General features: G+C 38.8%; 1 protein-coding gene across 1 annotated transcript in view; it reads right to left on the bottom strand.

Moving 5' to 3' along the window:
• Nucleotides 1-2,265: 2,265 nt before the first annotated feature.
• The window catches only part of GJA1 (gap junction protein alpha 1), a 12,899-nt gene continuing 1,168 nt past the window's right edge, over nucleotides 2,266-13,996 (bottom strand). The window contains exon 2 of the mRNA XM_040474517.1: nucleotides 2,266-5,206. Coding sequence (XP_040330451.1) covers nucleotides 4,042-5,190 — 1,149 coding nt within the window. The 5' untranslated portion in view covers nucleotides 5,191-5,206 and the 3' untranslated portion in view covers nucleotides 2,266-4,041. The remainder of the gene's footprint in view (nucleotides 5,207-13,996) is intronic.

Raw genomic sequence — 13,996 nt, 5'->3', positions numbered from 1 at the left:
ATCTAACAAAAGACTAGCGAATTTCACATAAAAGCAGAGGCTTTGTTTAAAATAGTTTCCTAGTGTTTACAGAATAAGAAATACTGTTATAAGACTCTAAAAAGGACCTCGGAGTTTCTCTTCCCTATTCCTTTCTAACATGACCATCCTCTCCCCCATTTCCACTCAATATTAAACTTTTTTTCCCCTGGCAGACTCTAGAACTGCCCTGTCCAATATGATATTCACTAGCCACATATGGCTATTTAATTAACATTTAAATTAATTCATTTCTTCAGATTCACTAGCCACATTTCAAGGGCTCAATAGACACATGTGGCTAGTAGCTACCATAGTGAACAGAATAAAACATTTCTACTACCACAGAAAGTTCTACTACTTCTAGAAGATTCAAATTTTTATTTTTTTTAAATATTTATTTTTGAGAGAGCATGGGGGGAGGGGCAGAGGGAGGGAGACAGAGGACCCAAGCAGGCAGCACAGAGCCTGATATGGGGCTCAACCCCACAAACCGTGACGTTATGACCTGAGCCAAAAGTCAGACGCTTAACCAGCTGAGCCACCCAGGTGCCCCTCAAATTTTAATTTTTTAAGCATGAAATTTTATGCGAAAAAGTATAATATTTGTGGAATGAAACTGCATATTGTCTCATAATTTTTAAACACAAGTCAATTTAATTTTTAGTCGTGGGAAGCAGACAATTAAGCAAAATGAAGAGTGGAACATCTTTTTGAAAACTTCTGGAAGGAAAAAAATAATAGATAGATACTTCTGAAAGGATTCACATTGTAAGCTTCCTTGGGCCGGAATTATGGGGCCATTCTAAAAATCACCTCTCCTCAACAAAATGCCTGATGTGTGATTGGTGTCTGACTCTTGACAATGATTTCCTTTGGGAATTAGAACTTCTCTGATGCATGTATACATATACAAAACTGTGTATATTTAGAACATACTTAATTTTTTTTTTTTGTAAATAGTGAAAGCTTTAAATTTGGGAAATGTTTAGAATGCACTTTCTGAAAGCCGTAACTTGCCCTCTCACCTCCATACACCTAAATCAGAACGCTGTTTCATACCTCCACTCTCCTACTCCAACATTCGATGGTCTAATTATTTATCCATCCATATCTCATGAACCCTGCATGTGTAGGACATAGAAACACATACATTCAAATAAATAATTCATTTCTCTGTTTCCCATAGTAAATGCAAATACACAGAAAACTTGCTTCTTCGATAGGTTTCTCAGCCAGCCAAATGATAATACCCAAAGACATGTTGACATTACCAATTATATTGACTGGAAAACTGGTTATTAGATAATCCTTTGATTTTAGGCAAATCTCATAACCCTTGCTCAGAAAAAAAAAAAGAAGCAACTGAACTGGACTAGATTTCTAAATTAGTACTAATTTTATGTTCTAGTAATCTAGTTTGCTGTGGTATGTATGCAAATTTTTAAAAATTTGAAACGTGACTTATAAGTATTAATATATTTTATATATTAAAAAAAAATTTTTTAATGTGTATTTTTAAGACAGAGCATGAGCAGGGGAGGGGCAGAGAGGGAGACACAGAATCCGAAGCAGGCTCCGAGCTGTCATCACAGAGCCTGACATGGGGCTCAAACTTATGAACCATGAGATCATGACCTAGGCTGAAGTCGGATGCTTAACTGAGTCACACAGGCACTCCAATAAATTTTATATCTAAAATTATAGCAATATTATACACTGTCCAAAACTATTCTACTCCCTTTGAATGATTCAGTTGGGTGGGAGGGTGGGGTGTTAGGAATTTCTAAAATCTATTTTTTGTATTTTTCACAATGTCTTTAGGTATAAGATTCCTAGATCTATTTCATTCTTTTGTCATAGAGCATAACCACACTTAAATGGACTTTGTTCTTGGTCTTTTATCTCCAGGAGTCTCCAGTTTTAAAATTACATCGTCCTTATCTTTTCATGCTTACTTCTCTCATGTATGGACCTACTAAATTACTTAACATTACCTTATTTTAAGCTTTATCACACACATCACTAATCTTATATTCCAAATCCAACACTTATGTACTTTATCTTCTCTTAGTTGAACAAATACCCAAAACTGTTATCAATGTTGCACTGAACCTAGCTAATGATGTTGTTTTTAAAGACTCCTGAAGCTTGTGAATCTTATTTGCCTAAATCATCAAAACTAATGGAAATGTCTTTGATAATTGTGAATAGATGCAATAAAAGTTTTAAAAATCACACAGGATATAGATTACTCTCCTTATACTAAATTAAAACTTTATTGAATAAGGAACACTCTCCAGAACACATGATCTGATGGACAAGGTCTACATTACATGCAACGAAGCTGAATGTAACAGTAGTTTAACATGGAATGTCAAACCAATTAGTATTTTTCATTGTACAAAACTGTTTATGTAGCTGACACGCAAGAAGAAAAGTATGATGCTCTGCATTTTCATGAATCATCTCTGATGAGTTTTAAGAAGACATTTGAAGAAACTGGTAGATTTCTTTAGGGTAGATTTCAAATAAATTAGTTACATGTGTACTACTGAAACCTCTTGTCAACCTCTCTTGCATTCCAAATAAAGTCTTAGTGCAAACATCAAAGTTGCTGGTCACTCCAAAAGACTGTCAAACTCATAACAGAATACAAGTTCTGAACTAATGTGTATTAAGTAGGACAAAACCAAGGATACCAGTTACTGCGAAATTCATTTAGGCACACTTAAAAGCCCACTCTAAGCATTTCTTCTAAGTGTCTCACATTACTTACTAAAGCCTGTTTACAGTACTAAAATTCTATCATTCAAGCATTCATGATTACACTTCAGAAAAAGAAAATCATTCATTTCAGCAATAGCATTACTGCTATATTCTAAAAAAAGAGAAAAAGGAAAAAAATCATAATTAACAATACCAGTATCCATAATAGGATACACGGGGGAAAAAAAAAAAAACACTTAGGGGGGAAAAAAAGTGTGCTTTACTTGCACAGCAGGAATTATAGAATGTAAACACCATATTGGCCCACACCACAAAATCCATGAGAAAGGCTCAAATTTGAACACTGTGTATGCATTATTTTCAAATCTGTATTTGTGAGTTTATACTGCATCTGCTTGTACCAATATATGACGAATAAAACACACTCTTCCACACACTTACACATATAAGTGATTGTTAAATATTGAGCATGGCTTGCTTCCCTGACTCTAATTCAAAAAATGTTAAGTGACATCCCAACTGTTTTCAAAATGTTTACAGAAACCACTAAATGAATGTGAATAGTAGCTGAGGAATGATGAAACAGTGATGGCAGTTACACGTCACAACTAGATGTAAAAGAAATAACGTCCATATGACTGGCCGAGATTTGAAAATGCGATGGAAAGTCTCTTTCTGTGGGCCTTGTCTGGACTTCTAACTGATACCAAGAATAACAAATATAGTATCTCAAGTCCACTGACACCTGGAGGGTCAGGCCTAGAAAGCTTACCTTCAAAGTGCAAATTTTAACAATGGAATGTTTTAGCAGGGACATAAGGACAATCCTCCAACTTTTTCTTGATAAAAAGAAACAAGATGTCCAGGAAGCATTTTTTTTTTTTTTCCTGGTCAAAGTTATTTCAGTTTCATGGTAGAATAAAAAAAGTACTTATCCAAAAATATCACCCACTCTTTCACATACACAGAACTATTCTTAGGGGTGTGTGGGGGGAGAAAAAGCCCTTAGCTATGTATCACCTAATGCAACTTATATTTAGAACTACAGTTCTTTGAATCAACTACATTAAATACCAACATGTACCTCCCTTATCCCCTCCCTCTCCACCCACCTATCCCAAATACACCCAATGAACCTAGGTATTCTAATGTCTTTGTGTTTTCTAAGCCTCATGAGGAAGGCTGTTGAGTACCACCTGCAATGGAACAAAATGAACACCTAAGGTGCACTTTCGACAGCACCTTTTCTCTTCTCCACAAGTGAGCAGAATCTCGATGCTCTCAAGCCTGGATCTAGATCTCCAGGTCATCAGGCCGAGGTCGGCTGCTGGCACGGCTGCTGGCTCTGCTGGAAGGTCGCTGGTCCACAATGGCTAGTGGTTGCAGTTCGTGCCCAGTAGCTAGTTTTTTGGAATTCTGGTTGTCATCAGGGAAATCAAAAGGCTGTGCATGGGAGTTGGAGATGGTGCTTCCTGCCTGCCCCATTCGATTTTGTTCTGCACTGTAATTAGCCCAGTTTTGCTCACTTGCTTGTTTGTTGTAATTGCGGCAGGAAGAATTGTTTCTGTCTCCGGTGACCAGCTTGTACCCAGGAGGAGACATGGGTGAGAGTGGAGCAGTTGGTGAGGAGCAGCCATTGAAGTAGGCATATTTCGGAGATCCACATTCTTTTGAGGGGCTCAGTGGGCCAGTGGTAGCATGGTAAGGATCGCTCTTCCCCTTCACACGATCCTTAACACCCTTGAAGAAGACATAGAAGAGTTCGATGATGTTCAAGGCAAGAGACACCAAGGACACTACCAGCATGAAGATGATGAAGATGGTTTTCTCTGTGGGACGAGAGAGGAAGCAGTCTACTTGATGAGGGCAGGGATCTCTTTTGCAGGTGTAAACGGCACTCAGGCTGAATCCATAGATGTACCACTGGATCAGCAAGAAGGCCACCTCAAAGACAGACTTGAAGAGGATGCTGATGATGTAGGTTCGCAGCAGGCCCCCTCGCATTTTCACCTTGCCGTGCTCTTCAATACCATACTTGAATTTCTTGATTTCAATCTGCTTCAAGTGCATCTCCACATTGACGCCATCCGTTTGGGCAACTTTGAGTTCTTCCTCTTTCTTGTTTAGTTTCTCTTCCTTGCGCATCACGTAGAACACGTGAGCCAGGTACAACAGTGTGGGGACAGACACAAATATGATCTGGAGGACCCAGAAGCGTACGTGAGAGATTGGGAAGGATTTGTCATAGCAGACATTTTCACAACCAGGTTGCTGAGTGTTACAACGAAAGGCAGACTGCTCATCACCCCAGGCCGACTCAACTGCCGTCCCCAGTAGCAGGATTCGGAAAATGAAAAGGACAGACAGCCACACTTTCCCTCCAGCGGTGGAATAGGCTTGAACCTTGTCAAGGAGTTTGCCTAAGGCACTCCAGTCACCCATGTTGCCAGAGCACCACCTGAAAAGAAGCAGAAAGACAACTAAATGATCATAGACTGCAAATTATTAGTTAAAATGTGTAACTGTTTTCAGTCAATAGTCAACATATTATTAAAGTTCTCATATCTTTCTAGCACACCCCTCCCGCCCCTGCCCCGCCAAAAAAGTGCAAACTGTTCCTGTCCCATTTTCCGCCTGCAAAGATGTCTCACAATTTTCTTGAAGTAAGGTAAGTCTTAGAAGCAACAGAGCCGATGTGCCTGGTAAATTGCAATCTTAACTGGCAAAGATGTTACTTGCTCAACCACTGCCCTACCATGTGACTTGAGAAACTGTCTATGCTAAGTGCCTCTGCTTATTTTATCCATCTGGTAAGTGACAATAGTTCTCACCAGATAGGCTTGTGTCTGGATGCATGCCTTAGCAAAATGCTGATGGATGGTATTCGAAAAGTATGGGTATTTAAGAACTGAAGTAAGAACACCCATGAACACATTTATACACAAGCTATTTCCAAACCTTAATGCTATTATACAGCATTTTATTCCTAACTACTCTGAAATGTTTCACCTTGCTATTTCAAGTGTAATTTGTGTATATTCTATATTACGGTCATTTATACTTCTGTTTCTTCTTAAGCAGTGATTTATGTGGTCCAAAAGTCTGTCTTCTTCCCAGAGAAAAGTATAGTGTACTAAAATACACCATTTTGACACACTGTCATTATATGCAGGGCACTTCTTTCAAAAAAGCAAAGAGTAAATAAATACACATTACATTTCAAGTAAAAGTTCAATTTGTCTCACTCCTATTAGACCACTTTAAAGTGTTATCTCTAGCAAAAATGATTGGTTTTCATCTTTTGATTGCTGTACACTTTCAAGTTCACTTACCAGGCTTTGGGCCCTCAGCCGATATACTAGATTTAACTTCCTATCAATAGCTAGATATCTTAAGCCTAGCACTTCCCCATTGCTGGGGATGAGAAATAGATCCAACTCTGTAGAGATCTCAACATGGATCCCAAAAGTTATTTATATAATTCGATTGATACCTCTAACTGTCAATAGCTCCTTCATTTAATTGATGAAAGTTGAGCTCTTAGGGGTATAGGAAATATTTAACTATTACTAGAGCCACAAGAAGACTTATGATCCCAAGGCCAAGGATTTCTAGGGCACCACACTGGTTTTAAAATTATAATAAAGCTGGATTAAGGCTAGAAATGTTCTCATGCTTTCATAGTCTTAGCAAGGGCTGAAAGCTGGGAAGAAATGAGTAACATTACACGTGGCAGGCATAGAGAATACAGTCTAATTTTCACCAGAGTAGTAATTGGAGAGTTACAAAAGTAAGAAGTGCTCAAAGATTATTTAATAATCAAAAACAAGCTAAGCAAAGTCTTTCCAGGAGCTTCATAATAAATTTTAAACAGTGTAACTGAAAGTAGGATTATATAGGCTACTTTCAGTGTAACTGAAAGTAGGATTATATAGAAATATGTTCATTATCTGAATATAAAAGCTTCTCATCTGGAATTGAACTATGAGCCACTTTCTCCTTGTAGGAAGTTAATGAAATCCAAGGGAGTCGTCTTCCCCACCATGCAACATTACAGTGCCATTTAATGCCTATCCCTCCAAGGGAAATGAAGAAATGAAATGGAAATCTGGCTTGGGATTTCCCAGATGGAACAGAGAAGAGATGGCAGATCCGTAAAATGAAACTATGTGCCAGCTATCTAAATCAGCAGTCGATGGGTATCTTTGATGGCAACCCAAAGAATGCTGAAGGAAGACGGGGAAGTGGGTAGGCAGATCACAGAAGTAATGCTTTTCCAAGGGTCATTAAAAAGGGGGCTTCCCTTCCACTTTTGGGAAGGGCCATTTTAGATTCTGAAGTGACACGTTAGACAGTGAAGCTGATGTATGGAAAGAGCAGTCAAAAAAGAACAAAGGGAAAACAAAAAACAAAAAAACAAAGGCTTATAAGGTTACAAAAAGAGTTAGAGTCCAGGGAAGGCTCAAAGTGATAGGAGTAATTTAGCTCTGATGGACAGTTTAATGGTGAGAGAACATAGAAAAAACCCTACAATTTAGCAGAAAATAGTACACTGGGAATGAAGAAGTACAGTCCATGAGGGTCAAACAAACAAAACAGAATTTTTGGAGCTATATCAGTAGATAGTTTCTATGTGATGATGTGTAAATTGGCCTTAATTCTGTTTGCAGAGAATTACAATATTTTGCCAGTGTCATCTGCTTTTGCTCAATACTCCAATTGCTGGGGGAAAAGGGGACCACAAAAACAATCAACTATAAAATGATAAACTGTCTGCAAACATCTCATCATACTCACCCAATGATGGAGCTCAAGACAAACTTAACATGTTTAGATATTACCAGGCACACTGAAAAGTTGTCATTTTGGTCAGTACTTCATCATTATTCAAAGTAAAATATGATTATGTAGATGCTTGTGGAAATTAAGTACTATACTAAGTTCCAGTACATATTATGGAAAATAAAACTCAACTTTCATGTAATCCTGAGATTCCCAAAAACAACCCCATAGTGCAACAGTATGTGAATTGGGTCACTGGGCAGTTCACTAGGTAATAGTTCTTTATTAATACACCAGCAACTTAATTGCAAAGTTGTCTTTTCTTTAAGCACCCACGCAGTTGTCATTTGCATTAATGAGTTTACTCTTTCATCTGAATAAGATGAATTATCCAATTGGACACCCAGTATCCTGTATCCTGTCATTACCACTCTCACAGAGACCATCAGGTAATGTTTAATGCAATGGCTTATAATGCTTGTGATTTTCAAGGAGAGGTAACAAAAATAGTTACTTTTTCTGGTAGTTGTTCACTTTGTTTTGAGTCAAAAGTTATCAACTAGTTGACCCTCTACCCCATTAGTATTTTCATTTTTCCAAATCTTAGTTAAAAAATTAATATTTTTTAAATAAAGAATGGGCATAATTATGTTTACTGAATCCCTGGCATTGAATGTATACCTCATTCATATTTACCATCATAAGACAGGTATATTCCTTATGTGATATAGGAGAAAAACACAGGAGCTGAGTATACTTCATGTATATTCATGCCTTCACCTCTAGGTTTCCAAGCTGGGACTTTATATGTAGAATAAGGTCTAGGTTAAGGAGTTAATGCAAAAATTTTCATTAGAAGCAAATGCTTGACAGCAGCTGGATCATCCTTGTCTTCTGTGTACCATGTCAGGTCAGGTCACATTTTTTCCCGTTGCTCTTTATGGCCCTCTAGACTAGAGGCCAAAAGCCACGGGCATCCAAGCATGACCTCTCCAAGGACCCCCTGGACCCTCTGCAGTGGTTCCTGAACCACAATCATTTGTTAACATTTGTTGAAAATATACATTCCTGGCACTCACCAGCCTCACTTAACCTGATTGGGGGGTGAGGGGCAGGAGGGGAATGCAGGGAAATTAGTTTTTGGTTTTGGTTTTTGGTTGGGTTTTTCGGTGTTTATTTTCTTTTTTAAAACAAATGCACCAGGTGATTCTGAAGTTTCAGGCCAGGAGGCAAACAATGGTTCCTTGACATTTTTGGTGCTTATTCAAAATATTTAGGATTGGAGAAATGTTAGAAGAGCAGAAAGGAAAAGAAAATCTAAAAAAGCCAAAGGGGTGGTCCAGGGTGAGGAGCAGAGGCTCTCTGGGCATCTGGGAACTGAGCTCCCCCTTCACTGAACCACCCTGCGTCACTCTACTTCCATCAGATGCTCCCCAAGAGCATAAAGATCCAAACACTTGATTCAAAATGAAAAGAAAGCTTCAACTTTAAATTACTTTTGAGTGTCCCTTTTGCCAGGCCCTTAAAAACAAATCACCATGCCAAAGCTGTAGTCAAGTCACTCCATGTCATTAATGCCCTAGTAATTGTTAGGAAAATTAGAAAATATTTTCATTTTGATTTTAGAGAATTTCACAAGTGACAGCTGTAATGAGTTTAGAGTAGGGACTTAAGTAAAGTTAAATAGGATTAAGAACTAAAGTGAGACTTGATATCGATCACCTTTCAGTGATTCAAAGTAAGCACTTAAACGAAAAATAAAATCACACGGGCTAAAAATGTGTAAGAAAATGACTATCGAAGTGCCTGATAAAAATCATTTCATAGATTTATCTGGGGGAAAGGGTAATGCAGTGCGTGTGTTTAATATACTAAGACCAAAAAAAATTTAAGCCGCTCAAGCTAAAATGTAGACGCTCCTGAGGTTTTGAACTTTTGTAAGAACCCCTGTCCCTTGCAGTAAACGTCCTTGACTGAGCTCAGTTGCGACTATTCCTCTACAGTCACAACAGCCAGATGTTCTTTGGTAATATTCATATCCACACATAATTAACATAACTCACATTCATACTGTCAGCAAATACTATAGGCTTTATCTTCCCCCAAAACCCAGACTGACGGAGTCTCCCCACCACTTAGCCTGATCTCAGCCATCATCACCTCCTCAGGTTTCAGGTCACTAGCCTAGTCACCCTGCTTGCCAAACTATTCTCCTCCAACAGCCAGCCAGTCTTGAAAGAAAAACTAACAAGTTGATCTGCCTTGATCAGCTCTGCTCTGTCTACGCGGTTCACTTTGTCACATCTGTAGGTCTCAGTTCTGGTCTCACTTCATCAGCCAGCCCTCCAGTCCTGTCACTTCCTATTTCCCTTTGTCCTGTTTTTGTTTCTTTAATGGTCTTTAGCTCTACTTGACAGGTTTTATATGTATTTACCTGTCTGTTGTTTGTCTGTCTCCAGGACAAGGACTTATTACCGTCTGCTTTCCTCAATCAGAATGCAAGCTCCACAAGGGTCTGTCCACTGTGGTCTCCACAGTACCCAAAAAGGCACCAGGTTCCATTCACCAGTCTTGTTGTTTACTACCTCTTTGGGATTCTCTTACATATATCCCAAACTTCTGAAGTTTCAAACTAATTTTTTCTTTACATTAGTTTCATAGTATTTAAAAAAAAAAAAGTACTGTCAGCATCTCATATGCAGACATTAAATTTTCAAGTGATAATTGCTAAAACAGAAAACTGTCTGTTGAAACAATATGCTTCAAATGACTCCTGAGCAAGCAGTAAGGACTGATGGAAGTAAAAATGTTCCTTAACAAAGAGCTTCTTGAATTTATTACACAGCACAGTAATTTGGGATTCTTGCAGAACTGCGTCAGGTATCAGAGATGTTTATTCAGTCTATTATGTTGTTACAGGTTAAGATATTAAACAACAAACTTGTGTTGTCATCCCCCTTCTGCTGTATTCTCACTCTGTACACTACGTGGTAAGAATAAATAACACCACAGTGCCGAGAATAAATAACACCATAGTGTCTTGCCCGTTTAAACTTGTTTTTACTTCAAGAATGACAAATCTTGAGGTAGGGCTGGGGCTCTGAAGGGGAAGAGCAGCAGCTGATATTAAGCCTGAGCCTATGCAGGCATTGAATGATTTGAATCCAGTACCATGGTAAATATTCCCAGTTCATTAAATAATACACAACCTTTGCTTCCTCCTATCTGCAGGATTGGCCTAACTCTGTAGTGTGTCAAACCTATTCCATTTAAAGACCTGTTCTATTTAAAAAGAAGCATACCATTATATTTCCTCAGCTTTCATGTGAGCATAGAACTGTGTAGTTTTGGGGGGACAGGGGCTACAAGACTTTCTTTCCTTGGTTCCCTCTTCACCACATAGTCAACCTACATCAGCCTCCATAGAACAATGAGATGGACAGGGGTTGAGGGACTCCAAAGATAGTATGATACCTACCACATAGAGACACCCCCTCCCTCCCCCCCAGTTCAATGGCTACCACTCAACTCCCCCACTAACAGGAGTGCCTCATGGTCACTTTAGGGATGCCAGAAGAAAAACCTTAACTAAGTCAGAAGCTGCAAGCTGAAAGCCATGTTCTTCTACTGTGAGGTGACAGACAAAACAAAACACAACTTCTATAAGTTCTTGGTGTTCTCCTCCACTTACCTCCAAATTGACTATTTTTATTGAATAGCCTGGTTATTTTGTCATCACATAAATACACCATTAGGGTACTCACAAGTGTATTGATTAAGAACAGTCTGTTTTCTTCAGTAAGCACTGAATAAGATAACTCTTGCACTTGAAAGCTCATAGTAAGAGCTAATAAAGTTTAGCTAGTATTCTTTAAAAGATCTTTAGATATAGATATAGCTCATTTATTTTATCTTGGAGTATTTTTTTAGCAAAATAGCAGTTAGGAAATGATTAACATTTTCCTAATGGTAATCAATTAGTTTTTAAGATGCTCTTGTAATGATTACAATATTGCTATTTTAGCAATTCCCTACAGGTCTAGAAGGAAGAATTTACCCTTTATCAGCTGTTAAGGAAAAAAAGAAAAAAATCATGAAGAACATCTCCTGTCTTTGTTTCTATTTGAAGGCATCTTCCTCAAATAATTAAAAGAGCCATATTCTATAGAATGTATCTAGCTCACAGAAGTTGCTTTAAAAAAAAAAAAACAAAAAACCCCCATTCCATTTCTTTATTACTCTGAATTTTAAACATTCCATAAAATCTGTATTTTCTAGAAATTACTTAGAAAGCTAGGGAAATTCGAATATGGACACTATGGAAAATTTTAAGGCTAAAGCCATTGATATACATATCTCACCATGGTTTGTGTTTTCATTTTGGCAAAAAATAATATGTACATACATAAATGGTGAATTAGACAGGCAAAGTGAAAAATTTAGGTAGTTATCACAAGGATCCAAAAAACATAACAAAACAAAACAAAAAAAACCCCACACAACCACCACCACAGAATTCACACAATTAACCTCCCATGAAGGAATAACTCTGGGGATTTTTTTTAAACTGGACTTACCTATATTGAATATTGACCTTAATCATAAACAATAGATAACTACTTTTCCCTTCAGAGCTGAACTGGTATCTGTGGATAAGCTCCAACAATCTATTCAAACAACCTAGAATCTTGGAGGGAAGTCAGAACAGGAAAGGTGGAGTAGAAGGTATTAATCACTGGTGACTTTCCTATCATTCTCTTCCCTCGGGTATCATATATAAAAGGCTCTGAGACTTCATACCAAGCTACACCTCTGGATATTATAAAAGAAAGGAAGGAATGCACTGTATCATGAGTTTCCATCCTTCTCTATGCAGGAATTGGAAACATCTAAGTAAGAAAACAACTTTCGGTATCTGAAAACGCACCCTTTAAAGATGCTTGCTTTGGAACCTTGTTTCCCGGAGTCAGCAATGAAGGACTCACACGGGAAAGGCTGAGAAATCCAGTGGATGGGGCAGCTGTGGTGATAAATTCTAAAAGGCATTAGAAAAATGTGGAACCTGTTTAAAATGTGAAGAAAGTAGGAGCACAGCGTTACCACTGCATTTTCCACACAAAGGACAGGTGACAGCTATACCCCTGACTTTGGGAAGTACAAAGCATCACATACATTGCCAGGACAGAATGTACTCCTGTTACTGGTATAATTTCCAGTCAATTCGGCCTACCTAGAAAGATTACACTTCCGAGTTATTTTCTAACCAGTTTATTTCATTATGTGAGATGGAATTAATGAGACTTCTGCATTAATACTGGCTTTTATTTTCAACAATCTTCGTACAGAAAGTAAAAATCAGGCTTCCTTAAGAAATATCTATTCTTCAAATTGCAACGGGGCACTTGGTGATCAAGTGTGCCCAATTTTCGGGGGGGGGGGGGGAGATTAAGCATGTTTTTACTACTAACTTGGTTCGTGAAGCAAAAGAAATTAAACTCATTTCCAAATAAAACCAAATCTATTTTACCAACAATTTATAGGTCTTCTCTTCCCACCCCCACTTAGCACTTGTAAAGAGAGATACAGACTTGCCCCAGGGTGAGGGTGAATGTGAGGCTGGTCAAGGGGAGATTATGATAAACTTTATCAGAAACGCTCAGTAAACATTTGGATGCCTAAGTGGATTTATGGGCAATCCGCTGCTCGGAACTCAAGGTTTGAGTTTCCGAATCCTGTACTGATTCGCCTCTGGACACGTCATTAGCTCTTTCCTCATTTCATTATGCTCCCCCCGCGCCCCCCCTTCCCATTCTTGGGAAGTTTCGAGAACTTGCAAGAGTTACAAGTGCAATATGAGCACGGTAATTCCCGAGGTACTCAGACTGCTTTACCAACGTTTACACAGTAGGACTCAGAAAAAAAGGGGAGGGGGGGAGAGGGAAGGGAAATTGGATTGACACGTTTAATTGAATTAATCGTTTGCTCTTCTTTTACCATTTGGCACGCAGTCCATCTGCCCCCGCTCTACTCCCCCTCCCCTTCCTTTTCAGTGGCGGAACGAGGACCTGCGCTCGGTTTGGCTGGTGAGGATTTCAGGGAAATGTCTTAGCAAACCTCTCCAAACCCCGGAGCTCGGGCAGCGCAGGAGCCCGGAGCGAGCCCGACGGATGCTAAGATGGCAGAGGCGCCCCGCGCCACCCCGCCCCTGGCCTCCGCAGAAGCTTTCATTTTTATTTGCTTTTCAGCATTCGCCGGTGCAAATACTTCAAACTGTAGGGTGGCACTAAGAATTTAAACTAATTACTTTGTCCTGTGAAGTGTGAACAAAATCCTTAGCAAGCACCAAAATGCATGGTTGCATTTCTGGATAACAGAATGTGTTACCAATAGAGCATTTAAGGAACTGAACCCTTTAAAATAACAAATCAACATAATCACTGCCTACTGGCAGCACCCAAGCTGCTCC

The sequence above is a fragment of the Herpailurus yagouaroundi genome, unplaced genomic scaffold (assembly GCF_014898765.1).
Source record: "Herpailurus yagouaroundi ecotype Mexico unplaced genomic scaffold, PumYag 139, whole genome shotgun sequence".
Classification (NCBI taxonomy): Eukaryota; Metazoa; Chordata; class Mammalia; order Carnivora; family Felidae; genus Herpailurus; species Herpailurus yagouaroundi.
The sequence above is the reverse complement of the archived record's forward strand: the minus strand, read 5'-3'. Positions and strand labels throughout refer to the sequence as shown.